The sequence below is a fragment of the Myotis myotis genome, unplaced genomic scaffold (genome assembly GCF_014108235.1).
Source record: "Myotis myotis isolate mMyoMyo1 unplaced genomic scaffold, mMyoMyo1.p scaffold_m19_p_6, whole genome shotgun sequence".
Taxonomy (NCBI): Eukaryota; Metazoa; Chordata; class Mammalia; order Chiroptera; family Vespertilionidae; genus Myotis; species Myotis myotis.
This window is the reverse complement of record NW_023416368.1, coordinates 84,514,816-84,533,261: the sequence shown is the minus strand read 5'-3', so window position 1 is coordinate 84,533,261 and position 18,446 is coordinate 84,514,816. Positions and strand designations below refer to the sequence as shown.

The 18,446-nt window shown below is 51.6% G+C and overlaps 1 protein-coding gene across 1 annotated transcript; it reads left to right on the top strand.

Annotated features, from left to right (window-relative positions):
• Window positions 1-206: 206 nt before the first annotated feature.
• On the top strand, window positions 207-11,007 carry CDC37 (cell division cycle 37, HSP90 cochaperone). The gene is made up of 8 exons (XM_036314468.1): window positions 207-417; window positions 6,417-6,698; window positions 7,041-7,149; window positions 7,257-7,372; window positions 7,457-7,579; window positions 8,632-8,814; window positions 8,898-8,969; window positions 10,481-11,007. The coding sequence occupies exons 1-8, from the start codon at window positions 316-318 to the stop codon at window positions 10,628-10,630; spliced, it is 1,137 nt and encodes a 378-aa protein (XP_036170361.1). The 5' UTR covers window positions 207-315; the 3' UTR covers window positions 10,631-11,007.
• The last annotated feature ends 7,439 nt before the right edge of the window (window positions 11,008-18,446 follow it).

Genomic DNA, 18,446 nt, shown 5'->3' with positions numbered 1-18,446 from the left:
TGAGGCAGCGGGAGATGAGGGGGGCGCGAGGTTGGGGCGCCCTCAGGTATACCCCCCGGAGGTGCCTAGCGGGGACCCCGAGTCGGGGCTCGGGAGGCCGGAACACGCGCTCTAGTCCCTTTAAGACTCCAGCTCGGTCGCCAGCGCCGCCGCCGCAGTTACTAGGGATATGGCGTCATCTGCGGGTGGGGCTTACGCGCCCGACCGGAAGCGGAAGGGGCGGGGCTCCGCGCACCCAAGTTCCAGTGCTGTCGCTGTCGCTGCCGCCACCGCCAGTGCCCCTTCGGAACCGAGCTGGCTGGGCCACAGCTCAAGATGGTGGACTACAGCGTGTGGGACCACATCGAGGTGTCTGACGATGAAGATGAGACGCACCCCAACATCGACACGGCCAGTCTCTTCCGCTGGCGGCACCAGGTAGAGCGCGCGTGCCCAGCACCTTCCCCCCTCCCGGGACTCCGCTCCAGAGTTCTGATCCCCTATACCTCCGGGGCCCCGCCATTGACACCTGGGATCCCACCGCACAGTCTGGGCTTTTAATATCTTCTGGGACTCAACTCCGTGACCCCAGAACTGCCGGGACCCCTAGGGCACCTTCCTCGTAGTCTAGACTCCCAAGACAAGCTTTGGGGGTGCCCCCTAGCCCTGTCTGGGACCTTCGACTTATACCCAGAACTCTGCCACAGAGTCTGGACCCTGATCCTATTCGAGGACCCACTTCTGATCTTGGATATCCCATTCGCCCCTCCCCTCCCCAGTTCCTAGAGTCCCTAATCCTTGAATGAATCTATTCTGCGATATGACTCCCTGGGTTTGAGGATGATTCCCATTCAGATCCAGAGATCCCACGCCTCCAAATAGAACAAGGAACTCTGCTTCCCCTGGATTTCTGTTCCTGGCCTGGACGCCAACCCACACCCAGGGCCCCTTCCCTATCATTCAGTCCTGTGCCCTACCGGGGTCCTCAGTCCCATCTAAGACTGGAGTTTGGGAACCCGGGTCCCCTCCAGACCAAATTACCAGCTCTACCCTGATGGAGCCTCCAATTCTGTCTGCTTGCCTTTAGTCTCACCTACTGTAGACCCCATACCCCACAACTTCAGGAAACCCTACGTTAGTAGCTTCCCTCCCAGCCAGAGCCCCTGCTGCTTACTTGGCATTGCAGACCCAGGCACCACCCACACCCCAAGACCAGCTTCCTGTAGCACCTCTGCCAGCATTGGAACACCTCATCCAAACCCATCCTGTCTTCCTCCTAACCCCAGCCTGGTCTGCTGCTGTCAGACACCCAAATTGTCTCTACTCTCACCAGGAACCCTCTCCCAGCCTGATTCCAAATTCACTGCCCCTTTTATCTATTTGCCCCTAAATCCAGATCCCAGAATCCCAAGTCTGAGAGTACCCTGCCTCTCTCCCTGTCCAACAGTGCTCACAGACCAATAGAATAGCTCTCATAAGACCTAATGTTCTAGCCCTAGCTGGTGGCTCAGTGGATAGAGCATTGGCCTGTAGACTGGAGAGTCTCAGGTTCGATTCTGGTCAGGGGCACATGCCTGGGTTGCGGGCTCAATTCCCAGTGGGGAGCAGCCCATCGATGATTCTCTCTCATCATTGATGTTTCTCTCTCTCCCTCTCCCTTCCTCTCTGAAACAATGAAAACATATTTAAAAATAAAAGACCTAATGTTCTAACCTCCTGCTCCCCCATATCAGAGCTGCTGTATCCACATGCCTGTGCCTGTTATACTTTTAAACTGAGGGTGTGTATCTGTCAGAACCTTCCAGTTAGGAATGCTTCACCCCACCCTCCCTTATGGCAACTCCCAATCACTTATCCAGAAACTCCTAGAAGGCCCCTTCCCATCCTGCCAAGGCATTATTAGTTCCTACATCTGGCCCCCGTCCCATTTTCAGCCCATTCCTTAAAGCAGCAGGCTCTTACGGTGTATCTGCTGGGCAAGCCGCTAGGGAGCAGGGGTGGGGAACGCCTGGCTTATGGGCCATATAAGGTCCGTGAAATCATTTGGTCTGGCCCTGCCAAGGCATTAGGGGTGAGTTAATTAAATGTTTGACCAAATATAGCAGGCTAATTTTTAAGTTGATAATTTTGAATGCCCCTCGACTGATGTTATAAATATCCAAATGGCCCTTGGCAGAAAAAAGGTTCCCCACCCCTGTCCCGGAGTGTAAGAAAGTTCTAGCACTTCCATTTCCTGTTGTGTGTAACATTTATTATTTTGACATATTTAAGACACCCACAGAGCTCTAAAGACAATAAACTTGGGAACTCGAGTTTCTGTCACACAAAGAGGTTAATCTGTACTGCTTTATGGAGACCGCTTTGGTCCTGCTGGTGGGAGGACCCTCTATCCTGTAGCGGCTTCCTCCCGCCACGCCCTCTGCCTCCCCACCCGTCCCCCCTCCTCCCACAGAACCTTTTCCTGTCCTGCCGCAAGAGCCCTGAGGCTGTGGTGGAGACAGGGGGCCTCAGTGTCTCCTGCACTGGGCAAGCTTGGGTTCTATCCCAGTCAGTTGAAATGAGATTAGATCTGAAAAGAACTTGGCTCAGGCCCTGGGAGGAGAGGTGGGATTGGTAGAATGGTAGCCTGGTGAGCTTCTTTTTTTTTTTTTTTTTTTAATATATTTTATTGATTTTTTTACAGAGAGTAAGGGAGAGGGATAGAGAGTTAGAAACATCGATGAGAGAGAAACATGGATCAGCTGCCTCCTGCACACCTCCCACTGGGGATATACCCGCAACCAAGGTACATGCCCTTGACCGGAATCGAACCTGGGACCTTTCAGTCTGCAGGCTGACGCTCTATCCACTGAGCCAAACTGGTCAGGGCACCTGGTGAGCTTCTGAACACGGACTTCCCCACCTGGGTTCAAATCTTGGCTCCTGGATCACTAACTTGCTGCATGGCCTCCAGCCAAGGGTTTGATCTCTTGGTGCCTCAGTTTCCCCAGTTGGGACTATTAATAGTATCCACCCCATAGGGTTGTTATGAGGGTTGCTTTATTTACTTAATGGATGTAATGCTTTTGGGACAGCACCTGGCATGTAATAGCTCTTTTTAAACTTTAGCCACTACTTTCATCCTTATTATTTAGGTAACTCGCTCTCATGGTAAAAAACAAAAACTAAAAAACCTCCAAAGATTCCAGAAGGGGACAGGTGAGGCTTCCTTGCTCGAACAGCCACCACTGGTTTCCTGCGGCTCCTTCCAGTGAGTTGTGCCACATTAAGATGCCATGAGCCTTGGTTTCCCTCTCTGGAAGGCAGGAGGGCAGCCCCACCCACTGCTGTGGCTTCTGCCCTGCCCAGCCCCTCATGGAGGTGGAAAGCCAGGCCTGCCGGGCAGCCACCCCTGCCAGTTCTGGGAGGCCTTTATTTAGCTTTGGCCTCTCTGGCGGCCACTCAAAGGACACTGGGGAAAGCTTGGTGGCTGCCCAGCAGGGTGGTAGGTTTCTGCTGCCACCCAAGGCCAGCCGTGATGCCCGCCTGAGAGAGAGCCCTTCACAAGTCAGCAAGAAGGTTCCAGGGTGGCACAGGCCCTTGTGGAGAAAGGGAGGTTGCAGAGGCCAGGCCTGTGTTGTTTTTTTATCCCTCCATGAGGCAAGGGCCTTCTCGATCCCTATCCACGTGGGGGAAAGTGAGGCTCAGGACCGGTGTGTCAATCCAGGGGAGCGCCAGTCCTGTAGAGGCCCAGGTCTCTCGATTCTCACCCACTGTATGCCTGGCCCTATGCTTGAACCTGGACAGAAGCCCGAAATAAGGCATAAAAGCAAGTTAACAGACCAGTCTGGTGGTGGTGGTTATGACAGTGATGATAACAGTAAGATACTGAGTGCTGTGTTGCAAGCAGTTGCCATGGAATCATATTTAGTCCTCACAGCAACCCTGTGAGGCCTCATTTCACAGAGGGGAAAACCAAGGCAGGGAGCAGGGTAAGGGACTTGGCCAAGGACACGTCACCAGTAAGTGGTGGAGCTGGGTGCTGTGATGATGCAGTAACAACCATTCCCAGTCAGTGAGCCCTAACTCAGGGGCAGAAGTAAAACTGAGCACCCAAAGTGCATTTCCTTGTTTGAGCCCTAAAATGTTCCCCAGAGAGAGCGATTGCCCCCTTGGCCAGACAGTAATGACAGGAACCAGTGTGGGGATGGTGCTGGCTGGGCGCCCGTGCCTGGACCGTCTGCTTTAATTTATAACCTTCTTTGCTCCTCCTAGTGCAGTCCCATGAGTGTGGTGGTGGTGTCTGCATTTGACAGATGAGGAAACAGATTCTGAGCGGTTAGGGGATCGGCCCGGGGACCCCCAGGCAATACACCGTGACCATGGAATGTGACCCCAGCTCTGGGGCCTGAGGCTGCCCTCCAGCATCTTCTCACATTATCTGATGATCACAGAGGGGCTTTGGGGACGCAGTGACGCTTAGGAGGACACTGGGGAAAGCTCTATTGAAACTGAGACTTGGCAAATCAAATGGAGTAAGAGGAAGAGAATTCCAAGTGGAAGGAACAGCATGTGCAGAAGCTAAGAGGCAGGAGAACTGGTGTATTCGGGGAACCACGCGGGCCAACATCTGCCTGGGACCCAGAGTTGGCAGAGGAGGGCAGGACCCAGCCCTACACAGGGCCTTAGTGCCCAGTTGGCACTGGGGGCAGGGTCAGAGGGTCCCATCTGAACCCACACACTAGGATGGAGTAGAGGGAAAAGATGTATATGTTCCAAAGACTCTCTGTCAGCTGCTGAGCCTGGATTTGAGAGAGCAGCAACTGAAGGCAATGACATCTCTTGGGATTTTGTCAATGGCTCTGGATTGAATGGGCACAGCCAGGAGCCAGGGAAGATGGTGTGGAGCCCAGCAGGGCTGTAGAGCAGACAGGGCTGAGCAATATGATGGGGGTCTGAATAGGGGGACTGAGCGAGGGGGACGGTGAGATGGGCACCATCACTGAGCTTAGGGCACAGTGGAAGTGGACATTTGGGGTGTAACACCCAGGAGGCTACTGGGCACGAAGCTGGGGCCCAGGAGGGCATGCTGTCCTGGAGACAGCTGAGTGGGCCTTGGCAGTGATCCAGGCTCAAAGACTTGCAGTGGAATGAATTAGAGAATCATTTAATAGTGGAAAACCGTCAGGACTTGGTGCCAAAGTAGGAGGGCAGGGCAGGATCAGTGAGCAGGCCTCAGCGGGGGCAGGAGGTGGGGTAGGGGTGGCTTCACTGAGGGAGGACATGGCAGGAGACTGGGTTTTGGGGGGTACAGTGGTGGGTTCGGTTTTGGACATGGAGTTGGAGATGCCTACGGGACACCCAGGCAGAGGTGGATTGAGAGGGTTGCTGGGCAGAGGATGGTGCTCTGGTGTTGCAGAGAGAGACTCTGAGGGAGAAGGGGAGCCTATGACCTTGGTGAGGGGTGTCTTTTTATTTTATTTCATTTTTTTTGTTTTGTTAATCCTCACCCAAGGATATTTTTTCCATTGATTTTTAGAGAGAGCGGGAGGAGGGGGTTAGGGGGTAGAGAGAAACATCGATGTGAGAGAGACACATCGATTGGTTGTCTCCTGCACGCACCCAGACCGGGACTAGAGATTGAACCTGCAACCTAGGTACATGGCCTTGACTGGGAATCAAACCCGAGACCCTTTGTCCTTTGGGCCGACACTCTATCCACTGAGCTACACCAGCCAGGGTAGGGGGTGTCCTGACTCATCCAGCAAGCAATTCCTGCGCCCCTGCTATGTGCCAGTGTGTGTGTGACCCAGTAAACAGATGTATCCCCACTTCTGGGGAGCCAGTATCCTTGGAGAGGGACAGTGCCCAAAACATGGTAAATAATTGTCGCTGGATGTTAGCAGGTGACATGTGCTGAGGAGGAAGATAATGGAGGACAGGAGTGAGGGGAGGTCCTGCTCTTCAGTAAGGTGCTCGGGGAAGGCGTTATCTATAAGTCAGCATGTGAGCCAAGATGCTAGGGATGCGAGAGAGTAACCTGGGGGGGGGTGGACCCGGGCACAGAGCCTTCCAGGCCGAGGGAACAGCCAGTGCAAAGCCTCTGAGGTGGGAGTGCATTCAGGAAAGGTTGAGGCAGCCAGGTGGCTCTGGGCAGGGGAGTTGGAGGAGGTGAAGGCATGGAGGTAGCAGGGCCTTGGGGACTATGGGGAGGACTTGGGCTTTTGCTGTGAGTGAGGTGGGAGCCATGAGGAGTTCTGAGCGGAGGAGGGACCTGTCCTGACTCAAGTGTGTGCAGGTATCTCGGGGTGAGGGTAGAAGCTGGGCACCCAGGACGCACGTTGGTGCAGTCATTCCTTGTGACCACCCCAGGTATATCCTGGAAGCCCTTGGCTGGGATGGGGCCAGGGTCAAGGGACAGGCTGTTCCCCAGAGTGATGGGCCATCCCTGCGCACAGGCCCGGGTGGAGCGCATGGAACAGTTCCAGAAGGAGAAAGAGGAGCTGGACAGGAGCTGCCGCGAGTGCAAGCGCAAGGTGGTGGAGTGCCAGCGGAAGCTGAAGGAGCTGGAGGTGGCTGAGGGTGAGGGCAGCAGGGCGGAGCTGGAGCGGCTGCAGGCCGAGGCTCAGCAGCTGCGCAAGGAGGAGCGGAGCTGGGAGCAGAAGCTGGAGGAGATGCGCAAGAAGGAGAAGAGCATGCCCTGGAACGTGGACACGCTCAGCAAGGACGGCTTCAGCAAGGTCTGCGGGGGCTGGCGGGGTCCTCGCACCCCTGGATGGGCTCCGTGGCCATTGGAGGTTGGGGGTTGAGGGCTGCACAGGTTAAGGGAGAGATGGATGGGGGCAGCGGGGGGAACAGGGATGCCAAGTGGATGGAGCACCCTACTGGTCCCCTTCTGATCGGCCCCAAGGCCCTCGTCCGAGGCCACAGGTGCCATGCTCGTGCTCCTGCCACATTGATGCTCATGGCGCCATCCCTGCCTCCACCGTGGATGGGATGGGCACGGTGGCCACGGCCCAACCGGCCGTGTTCGAGGCGCTCCGAGGCCTCACCCCAGCCCGCTCCCTCTCCCCCCACCACAGAGCATGGTCAATACCAAGCCCGAACAGGTGGAGGAGGACTCGGAAGAGGTGAGAGAACAGAAACACAAGACCTTTGTGGAGAAGTATGAGAAACAGATAAAGCACTTTGGTGAGTTGGGTGCAGGGCTGTAGCAGTGGGGGCCTGAGGGGTTGCGTGTGACAGGGGCTGGCCCTGCCTCTGGGTCCTTCCAGCACCCTGTCAACACCTTGTCGTAGGCATGCTCCACCGCTGGGATGACAGTCAGAAGTACCTGTCAGACAACGCCCACCTGGTGTGCGAGGAGACAGCCAACTACCTGGTCATCTGGTGCATTGACCTAGAGGTGGAGGAGGTGAGTGGAGCAGGCCCTGGGCTGGGGAAAGGCTCTACCCTTAGGCTGCCACTTGGTGACACTGTGCTGGTTCTCCTTGGGCAGAAATGTGCACTCATGGAGCAGGTGGCGCACCAGACCATTGTCATGCAGTTCATCCTGGAGCTGGCCAAGAGCCTGAAGGTGGACCCCCGTGCCTGCTTCCGGCAGTTCTTCACTAAGATCAAGGTACGGGCCCTGAGCAGCTGAGGCAAGGTTGGGGTGGTCCTCAGGGAACCAGCCTACGGTCGATGGTGGGAGGCAAACACATGTCCACTGGGGCCCAGGCCTCTATGATTAGAACCTTATACATCAGGAGAGGGCTGAGCCATGGAGGAGGTGAGAATGTGTTGGCTTCCAGACAGATTTTGAAAGAGGGTGAGGGACAGAGTCAAGGACACCTCCAGGTTTCTTACCTTGAACACCTGAAAGAACAAAGCTCCGTGTGCTGAGCTGGGGAGCTTGAGGGCAAGGCAGATTTGGGGTTGGGGCCGTGAGATCCAGAGCTCAGGTGTGGCGGTGTTGAGTTGGAGGTGTCTACGAAAATCCCCACAGGAGGACGTGAAGGAGTGGCTGAGGGGGTCTGTGGTGCAGGGGGCGTGCAGGCAGGTGGCATTAGCATACAGGCACACTTCGTTTGATTGCACTTCACCTTATTGAACTTCGCAGGTGTTGTGTGTTTTTACAAATTGAAGGTTTTTGACAACCCTGTGCTAAAGTCTATCGGCACCATTTTTCATGTCTCTGTGTCACATTTTGGTAATATTTTCAGACTTTTTCGTTATTACTATATTCATTATGGTGATCTGTGATCAGTGATCTTTGATGTTACTAGGGCAAGACCAGCAAAAAGATTACGACTCGCTGAAGGCTCAGATGATGGTTAGCATTTTTTAGCAATAAAGTATCTTTTAATTAAGGTAGGTACATTTTCTAGACATAATGCTATTGCATACTTAGTCCACAGTATATTGTAAACATAACTTTGATGTGCACTGAGGAACCGGATACTCGTGTGACTTGCTTTATTGCGATGTTTACTTGATTGCGGTGGTCTGGAACCGACCCGCAGCACCTTCGAGGTCTGCCTGTGTAGGTGGTACAGTCTGAGCTTAGAGGCGGAGACTAGATGGAATAGAGAAGAGGCTCAGCCCCAGGGTGTCTCTGAGGACTGGCAGCAGGAGGGTCTTGGATCCCTCAGTCCTGCCTGGCAAACCCCTCTTGCCTCCTGCTCCCCACAGACAGCCGACCGCCAGTACATGGAGGGTTTCAACGATGAGCTGGAGGCCTTCAAGGAGCGCGTGCGGGGCCGCGCCAAGCTGCGCATCGAGAAGGCCATGAAGGAGTACGAGGAGGAGGAACGCAAGAAGCGGCTTGGCCCCGGTGGCCTGGACCCCGTGGAAGTCTACGAGTCTCTCCCTGAGGTGCGGAGCCCCAGCCCCAGGCAGGCAGGACTTGCGGAGTCCCAGGGGCCCAAGCCCTGACCTCAGCCCCTCTGCCTCCACAGGAACTCCAGAAATGCTTCGATGTGAAGGACGTGCAGATGCTCCAAGACGCCATTAGCAAGATGGACCCCAGTGTAAGTAACTGCATCCCCAGCCCACCCATTAGCCAGGCTGAGTGGCAGGCCAGCAGTGTGTCCCTCAGCTCCCCTGCCCCCAGCTCTCCATGTTTCGGATAGAAGGGTCTCCTGGGCTTCTGGGAGGAATACGGGAGGCTGGGTCACTGTGGCCAGCACATGAGGCAGCCAGGCTTTTGGACCACAGGCACCTACTGTGTCCTCGGCATCCAGACTGAGTATCACTTGACTGTGGGCTGTTTGTGAGCACAGCCAGGACACCCCATTGACCCCAGCTGGCCAGTGATTCAAGGTGGCCCAAGGAGGGGGTTCCTCCCCAGCGTCAGATACCCCATCAAACCATAGATTCTCTCTCTTTTTTAAAAAATATATATATTTTTATCTATTTCAGAGAGGAAGGGACAGAGAGAGAAAGAAACATCAATGATGAGAGAGAATCACTCATTGGCCACCTCCTGCACACCCCCCACTGGGGTTTGAGCCCACAACCCTGGCTTGTGCCCTTGACCGGAATCGAACCCGGTACCCTTCAGTCCATAGGCTAACGCTCTAGCCACTGAGCCAAACCAGCTAGGGCCACAGATTCTCTTTTGATATTAACTGGCCAAATGCATGGGAAGGCTGGGCACATGGTAGATGCCGGTAAACCTCGGCTGTCGTTGTTAGGAGGAGCAGTAGCAGTGCTGAGAGATGAGTCCTAATAGAGCTTGGTTTGGCCCCATTTCTGACAACTGGCTTAATGGTGGGCCATACTGGTTTCCTCATATGTAAATTGGGTCCATTCAGAGGATCTGTGCTGGGGTTTCTAGATCTTCAAACTCCGGCTTGAGGTTCACTGCCTGTCTTCGGTACACAGAGGTCATGCTCTTTTTTTTTTTTTTTTTAATATATTTTATTGATTTTTCACAGAGAGGAAGGGAGAGGGATAGAGAGTTAGAAACATTGATGAGAGAGAAACATCGATCACCTCCCTCCTGCACACTCCCTACTGGGTATGTGCCCGCAACCAAGGTGCATGCCCTTGGCCGGAATCGAACCCGGGACCCTTGAGTCCGCAGGCCGACGCTCTATCCACTGAGCCAAACCAGTTAGGGCTTTTTAAAAAAATTTTATTGATTTAAGAGAGGAAGGGAGAGAGGGATAGAAACATCAATGATGAGAGAGAATCATTTATCGGCTGCCTCCTGCATGCCCTGTATTGGGGATGGAGCCCACAACCTGGGCATGTGCCCTGACTGGGAATCGAACCATGACCTCCTGTTTCATAGGTCAACACCTAACCACTGAGCCGGGCTGCACTAGCCACATTTGACTTACTTGATAGCCACATATGGCTGGTGGCCACCATGTTGGAACAGCACAGATTATGGCTCCTTTCCATCACTGCAGACAGCCCTTTTGGATAGCTCTGCTCTAGAGTGAGCAGTAAGCAGGCTTTAGGATGTGCAGGAGACAGGTGCTCCTCCTGGAGGTGGCAGCTTGGCCTCACCTGTCTGTCTTTCTCCCCACAGGATGCAAAGTACCACATGCAGCGCTGCATCGATTCAGGCCTCTGGGTCCCCAACTCCAAGTCCAGTGAGGCCAAGGAGGGAGAGGAGGCGGGGCCCGGGGACCCTTTGCTGGAAGATGTCAAGCCGGGGGAGAAGGATGTCAGCGCGTGACCCGCCCAGCTGCCGCCCGCCTGCCTGCAGGCTTCCGGGCCCCCCTTTTCAGAAAATGAAAATAGATGCCATTGCCCTAGCTCCTGGCTTCCTTCACTTCCCCCCACCCTCCAGCCTGGGAGACCTGCCCATGCCCTACCCCCCGCACTCATCCAAGTCTTGCTTTGAGTCAAGGGCCTTCACTGCCTGAGCTCCCCCATCAGCATTATGCCAAAGGCCCTGGGGTGCAGGAAGGAGCAGAGGTGGTTAAGCCTATCCGCAGGAGCGGGGGAGGGTCCCCAGCCGAGGGTCCTGCTCAGTCAGTTTCCACTGTCAGCTGTCGAGTCTCCTCTGTGGTGAACAGTGATCTTCCAATAAAGGATTTCAGATGCTCTGTACAGCGTCGCGCGGGCTGTTGGCACAGCTCTACTCGGGGGTGGGGATGGGGGGCCTGATGAGTGTTGGTGCCTAGACCTGTGAGTCCCACGCTTTGCCCTCCATCTATCTGGGCAGCTCCTGTGCTCACTCCAGACACACTGTTCCACCTCTCCCCTCAAGGTTCTCACCTGCCTCTCGCCTCTCAGGCTTTGACTTGTCTTGTTCCTCTAAGTCTCCTGCACCATGTCTCGCCTTCCATGTGGGCAGCTCTGCCTCCAAAACATCTTTTTATTCACAGGCCTCCACCCTGGTCCAGGCCCCCAGCACCTCTGGCCTGGACACCAGCCCCACACCAGACCCCAACGGGCAGTGGCCAGAAGGTACACATGAACACGAGTCGGGGCACGCTCCTCCCTCAGAGCAGTGGCCAAAGCCCTCCCGGGGCTCACCAGGCCCAGAACCATCGCCCAGTCGCCTCCCTGCCCTCACCTTGTGTCCCCTCACCTTGTGGCCCTATTTGCATGTGGCCCGTGGGCCATAGTTTGAGGACCCCTCCTCTATGCCCTGCTGATCTGAGAGCACTTGAAATTTTACATCAGTGTGAGTTTGGACAACTTAGTGTTCCCCTCTGTACAATGAGAATAATGGTAATGCCCTCCTCCCACAGTTGTGAAAGGAGATAATGCTACTGGCAAGCAGGTGCCTGTCACGTGCTCAAGATGTGGGCCTTGGTGCATGCCTGTCCCTCTGCCGAACACCCCTATAGGTCCTCAAGTGGGGCTCCTGTTAAAGGTAATGAAATATTTGGGCCCCAGAAAGGGCTTTAAAGAATAGTACAATGAGCATGGACACATTAGCCTAAGAGATGAACTATCAAGCCAGTGAAGCCCTCTGCCCACCCCTTTTGGGGGATACCACCCCAGCATGCTTGTCACTAAGACCAGAGCTCAGTGCCACCTCCCAGAGGCCTTCCACCAACCTTCTGAGTTGTCCCTCCTGACCCCAGGCAGCCTGCCTCACCTGCCCAAGTGCCTGACTTTGCCGACCTGTGTACTGTCTCTGTTATGCTGTGAGCGCCACCAGGGCACAGATGGAGCCTTTCCTGGTCCTGAGATATTCACAGCGCCACAAGGGGTCCTAGCATACAGGGGGCTCGAAGCAAACATTTGCCAAAGCTAAGGGAACCAGAATGCTGTTGTGCACAAGCTGATCACCACCAGGGGGCAATAGTGAGCTGCATCTAGTGCTTTTCATACAGATGAGAAAGGCAGGTGGTGGATCTGGAGGGCAGGGTGGGGGGAAAGCAGCCTAAGGCCCTGGGTAAACGTCACTCATCCAGGGTTGTCAACTGCTTAATTCCTTTTTTTAAAAAATTTTTTTTATTGATTTCCGAGAGGAAGAGAGAGAGAAAGATAGAAACATAAATGATGAAAGAGAACCTTTGATTGGCTGTCTCCTGCACACCCCCTACTGGGGAAGGAGCTGGAAACCCAGGCATGTGCCCTTGACCGGAATTGAACCCCGGGTCTCCATAGGCCAAGGTTCCATCCAATGAGTCACACCGGCTAGGGCAACTTCTTCTTTTTTAAAAAAAATATGTTTTATTGATTTTTTACAGAGCGGAAGGGAGAGGAATAGAGTTAGAAACATCAGTGAGAGAGAAACATCCATCAGCTGCCTCCTGCACACCCCAGGCACACCCCCTACTGGGGATGTGCCAGCAACCAAGGTACCTGCCCTTGACCAGAATCGAACCTGGGACCCTTTGGTCCGCAGGCCGATGCTCTATCCACTGAGCCAAACCGGTTAGGGCAGGGCAACTTCTTAATTCTTTACTGTGAAAACTTTCAAAGACAATCCATATTCCCGATTTTTCCTTTTGCCTCAGGCTCCACTATAACTAAGTACTCTAGTTCCTAAAATTTCAATATTTTGTTTATCATGGACATTTTTTATGTTCATTGTGCTGTTTGAAAATATTGCACTAAAGTATTTAAGTGTTTATCTTAGTTACAGGGTTTTTGTCTTGTTTCTTGTTAATCTTACTCCAGTATATATTTTTTCCTTTTTTTTTTTATTTTTTTTTTTATAGAGAGTGAAAGGGAGAGGGAGAGACAGAGAAACATTTGTGTAAGAGAGACACATTGGTTGCCTCCTGCACGCACCCCTTCCAGGCCAGGGATTGAGCCTGCAACCGAGATATGTGCCCTTCACTGGAATCGAACCCATGGTCCTTCAGTCCGTGGGCCAATGTTCTAAGCCAGCGGTTCTCAACCTGTGGGTCGCGACCCCTTAGGCGGTCAAACGACCCTTTCACAGGGATCGCCTAAGAGCATCCTGCATATCAGATATTTACATTACGGTTCATAACAGTAGCAACATTACAGTTATGAAGTAGCAACGAAAATAACTTTATGGTTGGGTCACAACATGAGGAACTGTATTTAAAGGGCCAGAAGGTTGAGAACCACTGCCGCCCTAAGCCAATGTGAGCCAAGCCGACTAGGGCAGTTACAGAGGGTTTTGTTTGGTTTAATATATTTTTAAATTGATTTCAGAGAGGAAGAGAGAGGAAAAGAGGGATAGAAACATCAATGATGAGAAAGAATCATTGATCGGCTGCCTCCTGTACGCCGCACACTGGGAATCAAACCCGTGACTCAGGTATGTGTCCTGACCCGGAATCAAACCCTGACCTCCTGGTTCATAGGTTGGCGCTCAACCACTGAGCCACGCTGGCTGGGCCACTTCCCTTTCTTTTTACACAAAACGTAGCCCGCTCTACGGTCCGAAACATCTTGCTTTTTTCAATGAACAATATGATCTGCAGATCTTTCCTTTACGTCCGTCAGCACTTCCTCATTCTGTCTCCCCAGCCTGGAAAGCACCGATACGTGCACATCTCAGCATTTACTTCACCAGTCCTTTTTTTTTTTTTTTTAATTACAGATTAGATTTTTTAAAAAATATATTTTATTGATTTTTTACAGAGAGGAATAGAGTTAGAAACATTGATGAGAGAGAAACACCGATCAGCTGCCTCCTGCACTCCCCCACTGGGGATGTGCCCGCAACCAAGTTACATGCCCTTGACTGGAATCGAACCTGGGACCCTTCAGTTCTCAGGCCAACGCTCTATCCACTGAGCCAAACCGGTTAGGGCTCACCAGTCCTTTTTGACAAACACTTGGTTTTTTCTAATCTCCACTTTTCCAAGCAATGCCTCAAGAAATATCCTTGGATACCATTTGCCACGAATACAGGCTGCCCACCTGTGGGAAAAATTCCCAGAAGCAGGACTGCTTAGTGGGAAACACTAAGAATTCCACTCAGAAGAGTGGAGGGACTGGTATCGGTGATGTGAGCGGGGTTGGAAAACAAACACACATATGTTGAGTGTATTAGTTCTCTATGGCCGCTGTAACAAAGTGCCACAAACTCAGTAGCTACAAATGCATTATCTTCTAGTTCTGCAGGTCAGAACTCTTACCGAAATGAAGACATTGGCGAGGCTGTGGTCCTTCTGGAGGCTGCTCTGGGTGGGACCACTTCCTTGCCTTTTCCAGCTTCTAGGGATGGCCTGCATTCCTTGGCTCCTGGCCCCTTCCTCCATCTTCGAAGATGGTAAATATGAGTCCTTGAATCACATCACTCCTATCTCTTTTTCCCCCCTCTCACTTCCACTTTTTTTAAAATAAATTTTTTAAAAATATTTTTATTGATTTCAGAGAGGAAGTGAGAAGGAGAGAGAGATATTAACATCAATGATGAGAGAGAATCATTGATTGGCTGCCTCCTGCATGCCCCCCACACTGGGGATCGAGTCCACACCGGGGTCATGTGCCCTGACCAGGAATCAAACTATGACCTCCTGGGTCATAGGTCGACGCTCAACCACTGAGCCATGCCAGCCAGCCTCCCTTCCACTTTTAAGCACCACTGTGACAACATTGAGCCCCCCAGACTCATCTCCCTATTTTAAGATCAGCCGATTAGCATCCTTTCCCCCTCTTTTATTGATTGATTGATTGATTGATTAGCACCCTTGATTCCATCAGCAACCTTAATTCTCCCTTGCTCTGTAGCATAACATATTCACAGGTTCTTTGGGGATGGGGTATGTTATTCTGCTAAGGGAGGTGCCCCAGAACTAGCAGCATCAGAGAGCTATGAATAAGTCCAGGACTAAGGGGTGTGGGAGGGAACTCCCTGCAGGATGTGTGGTCATAGAGAGACACAGCCATTGCCCACGTGCCCAGCACAGCCACTGCCTGAACTGTGGCCGAGTCAGGAGGTGGTGGGGGAACAGATACCCCTTGTTGCTTTGTCTCCCACCTCTGGTCCGCCAGGCTTCCCCACGGGCAGAACCCAACAGAAACCAGGACATGGAAGCCAGGCAATACAACTTGCTTATTTTGTGGCCACCAGAGGGAGCCCTCAATCCATAGCTACTCATAGGCAACAACTATTTGGGACTCCTGCTAGGTGCCTGGAATGGTGCTGGGTGCATAGAACAGGGTAGACTCTGTACCAAGTACCCCTATGTGCCCAGCCCCAGCTTCTTTCATTCCTAGCACTTAAAGTCATCCAGACCCACACCCTAAATCCCGTTTCCTAGCATGTATTTGGTTTATGTCAGATCCTCCAAGGCAGGGATTCCTGTGTTTTATTCATGGCCAGATCCCAGGGCCTAGAACTCACAAGCAGAAACTGCACAAGTCTGTTTTTTTATATTGTGGTAAAATGTATATACCATACAATCGACCATTTTAACCATTTTGTAAAGTCCTCACCAGAGGTTATTTTTTCCATTGCTTTTTCAGAGAGAGCAGAAGGGAGAGAGAGCGCGAAAGGGGGGGGGGGGGGGGAGAGAGAAAGAGAGAGAGAGAGAGAGAGAGAGAGAGAGAGAGAGAGAGAGAGAGAGACATCAACTGGCTGCCTCCTGCACCAGCCCCAACTGGGCAGGGAGCGAACCTGCAACCCAGGCATGTGCCCTTGACTGTGAATTGAGCCTGAGACCCTTCAGTGTGTGGGCCAACCTCTAACCACTGAACTATGCTGGCCGAATCTATTTTTAATTTTTTGAGGAATCACTAAACCATAAGCATTTTAAAAATTGATTTGAGAGAGAGAGAGAGAGAGAGAGAGAGAGAGAACATCGATTTGTTGTTCCACTTATTTATGCATTCATTGGTTGTTTCTTGTATGTGCCCTGACCAGGGATTGAACCTACAACCTTAGTGTAGGGGGACGATGCTCTAACCAACTGAGCTACCTGGCCAGGGCCCATAAATGTGTTTTGAATTCAGTAATTCAATGTCAGAGGCAGAATGGAGGCTTGTCCTCAAAACCCTTTTGTGCCTTTTCAATTTGAAATCATGTGAATGAATTACTTATTTAAAAAATAAATATAAGAAAATAACATTAAAAAGAAAAGAAAGGTGGTAGAAGGATGCTTCTTGGAGCCACTGAAGCCATAAAATTGGAAACCACATAACCGTCTACCCTTCGGATAAGGGACAAGTAAATTGTAACGTATTGATGTGTAAGATGCTGCACAATAGAGCCATGAAGCCAAGTGAATTCGAGCAGTTTGCATCCATATGGATACAATTCACGAACAGAAATATGGACGGCATATCTCAGTTTTTAAAAAAGGCAAATCCACCCATGTTTTCCTGTGTGACTTCACTTTTTACACTGACGCTCATGGAGAACTTCTAATCACATGAAAAAAATGCTCAGGTGAATGTTAATTAGTAAGGAAACAAAACTGTATGTTCTGTATGACGTCAAATTTCTGAAAATAGAATGTTATATATTTAAAGAGAAACAAGTCTGGACAGAGCTGGCAAGTTGCAGAGTCCAGCAGGTGGGTAGGAATGACAAAGAGTTCCAGACAGGCTCTCCCTCTGGGCCTTTGCCTGGGCAGTGCCCCCGGCTTGGCGCACCCTTCCCCTCGCATCCCTGTGCCTTCACCTCGGGCGACTCAGGCTCATCTCCTGGCTTTGCTTTTCCCATATTGTGTCGCCATCTGCTGCACTATACATTTAAACTGTTTTCTCAGCTGTCTTTCCACCTAGAAGGCCCACGTCACAAGGGGAGGGCGTTGTATCTGTCTTCTCGGCTGTGCCCCAGGGCCACGCGCACCATAGGTGTTCAAGGGATGTGTACTTATTGACTAGGGCCGTGGTCGGCAAACTGCGGCTCGCGAGCCACATGCGGCTCTTTGGCCCCTGGAGTGTGGCTCTTCCTAAGCCTTAGGAGTACCCTAATTAAGTTAATAACAATGTACCTACCTATATAGTTTAAGTTTAAAAAATGTGGCTCTCAAAAGAAATTTCAATCGTCGTACTGTTGATCTTTGGCTCTGTTGACTAATGAGTTTGCCGACCACTGGACTAGGGGAAAGCAGCCTTCCTCTCGTTGCATAGCGGCAGCCGTGGACAGCTCCCCTTCCAGACAGCGGCTCCCTCAGAGAACACAAGTGGAGAGCGGAATGCAGAGATTCTCCCTGGTATGTACGCTGTGTTCTTTTTCTACTTGAGTGGATGGCGCAAAAGTGATTTTCTTTTTAGATTTTAAAAAATTCTGACATGCCCGGCTGGTGTTGTGCAGTGGTTGAGCGTGGACCTATAAACCAGGAGGTCACGGTTCTGTTCGATTCTCCTTCAGGACACAAGCCCGGGTTGCGGGCTTGATCCCCAGGAGGGGGCGTTCAGGAGGCAGCTGATCAATGATTCTCTCTCATCATTAACGTTTCTATCTCTCTCTCCCTCTCCCTTCCTCTCTGAAATCAATAAAAGTATATTTCAAAATAAATACATAATCCTGATGTAATTGACATATAACATATTAGTTTCAGGTGTACAATATAATGATTTGGTATTTGTATATATTGCAAAATGATTGCCACAATAAGTCTAGTTAACAGCCTTCACCATACACAGTTACAAAAATAAATTTTTTTCTTGTGGTGAGAACTATTAAGATCTACTCTATTAGCAACTTTCAAATATACGGTACAATATTGTTAGCCATAGTCAACATGGCATACATTACATCTCCAGGATTTATTTATTTTATAACTGGAAGTTTGTACTGTTTGACCCCCTTCATCCATTTCACCCATATCCACCCCCCTGATTTTTAAAAATATATATTTTATTGATTTTTACAGAGAGGAAGTGAGAGGGATAGATGGTTAGAAACATCAATGAGAGAGAAACATTGATCAGCTGCCTCCTGCACGCCCCCTACTGGGGATCGAGCCCACAACCAAGGTACATGCCCTTGACCCAAGACCCTGCAGTCCGCAGGCCAATGCTCTAGCCACTGAGCCAAACCGGTTAGGGCCCCTTGATTTTTTTTTTTTCATGTGATAAAATACACGTAATATAAATAAAATTACCCATTTCCACTAGTTTTTAAGTGTCCAGGTCTGTGGCATTCACATTGT

Coding starts and splice junctions, on each gene's coding strand:
- CDC37 (XM_036314468.1), top strand. CDS start 316: ATGGTGGACTACAGCGTGTGGGACCACATCGAGGTGTCTGACGATGAA. Junction 6,699..7,040: donor GCAAGGACGGCTTCAGCAAG/GTCTGCGGGGGC, acceptor CCCCCACCACAG/AGCATGGTCAATACCAAGCC. Junction 7,373..7,456: donor TTGACCTAGAGGTGGAGGAG/GTGAGTGGAGCA, acceptor CTCCTTGGGCAG/AAATGTGCACTCATGGAGCA.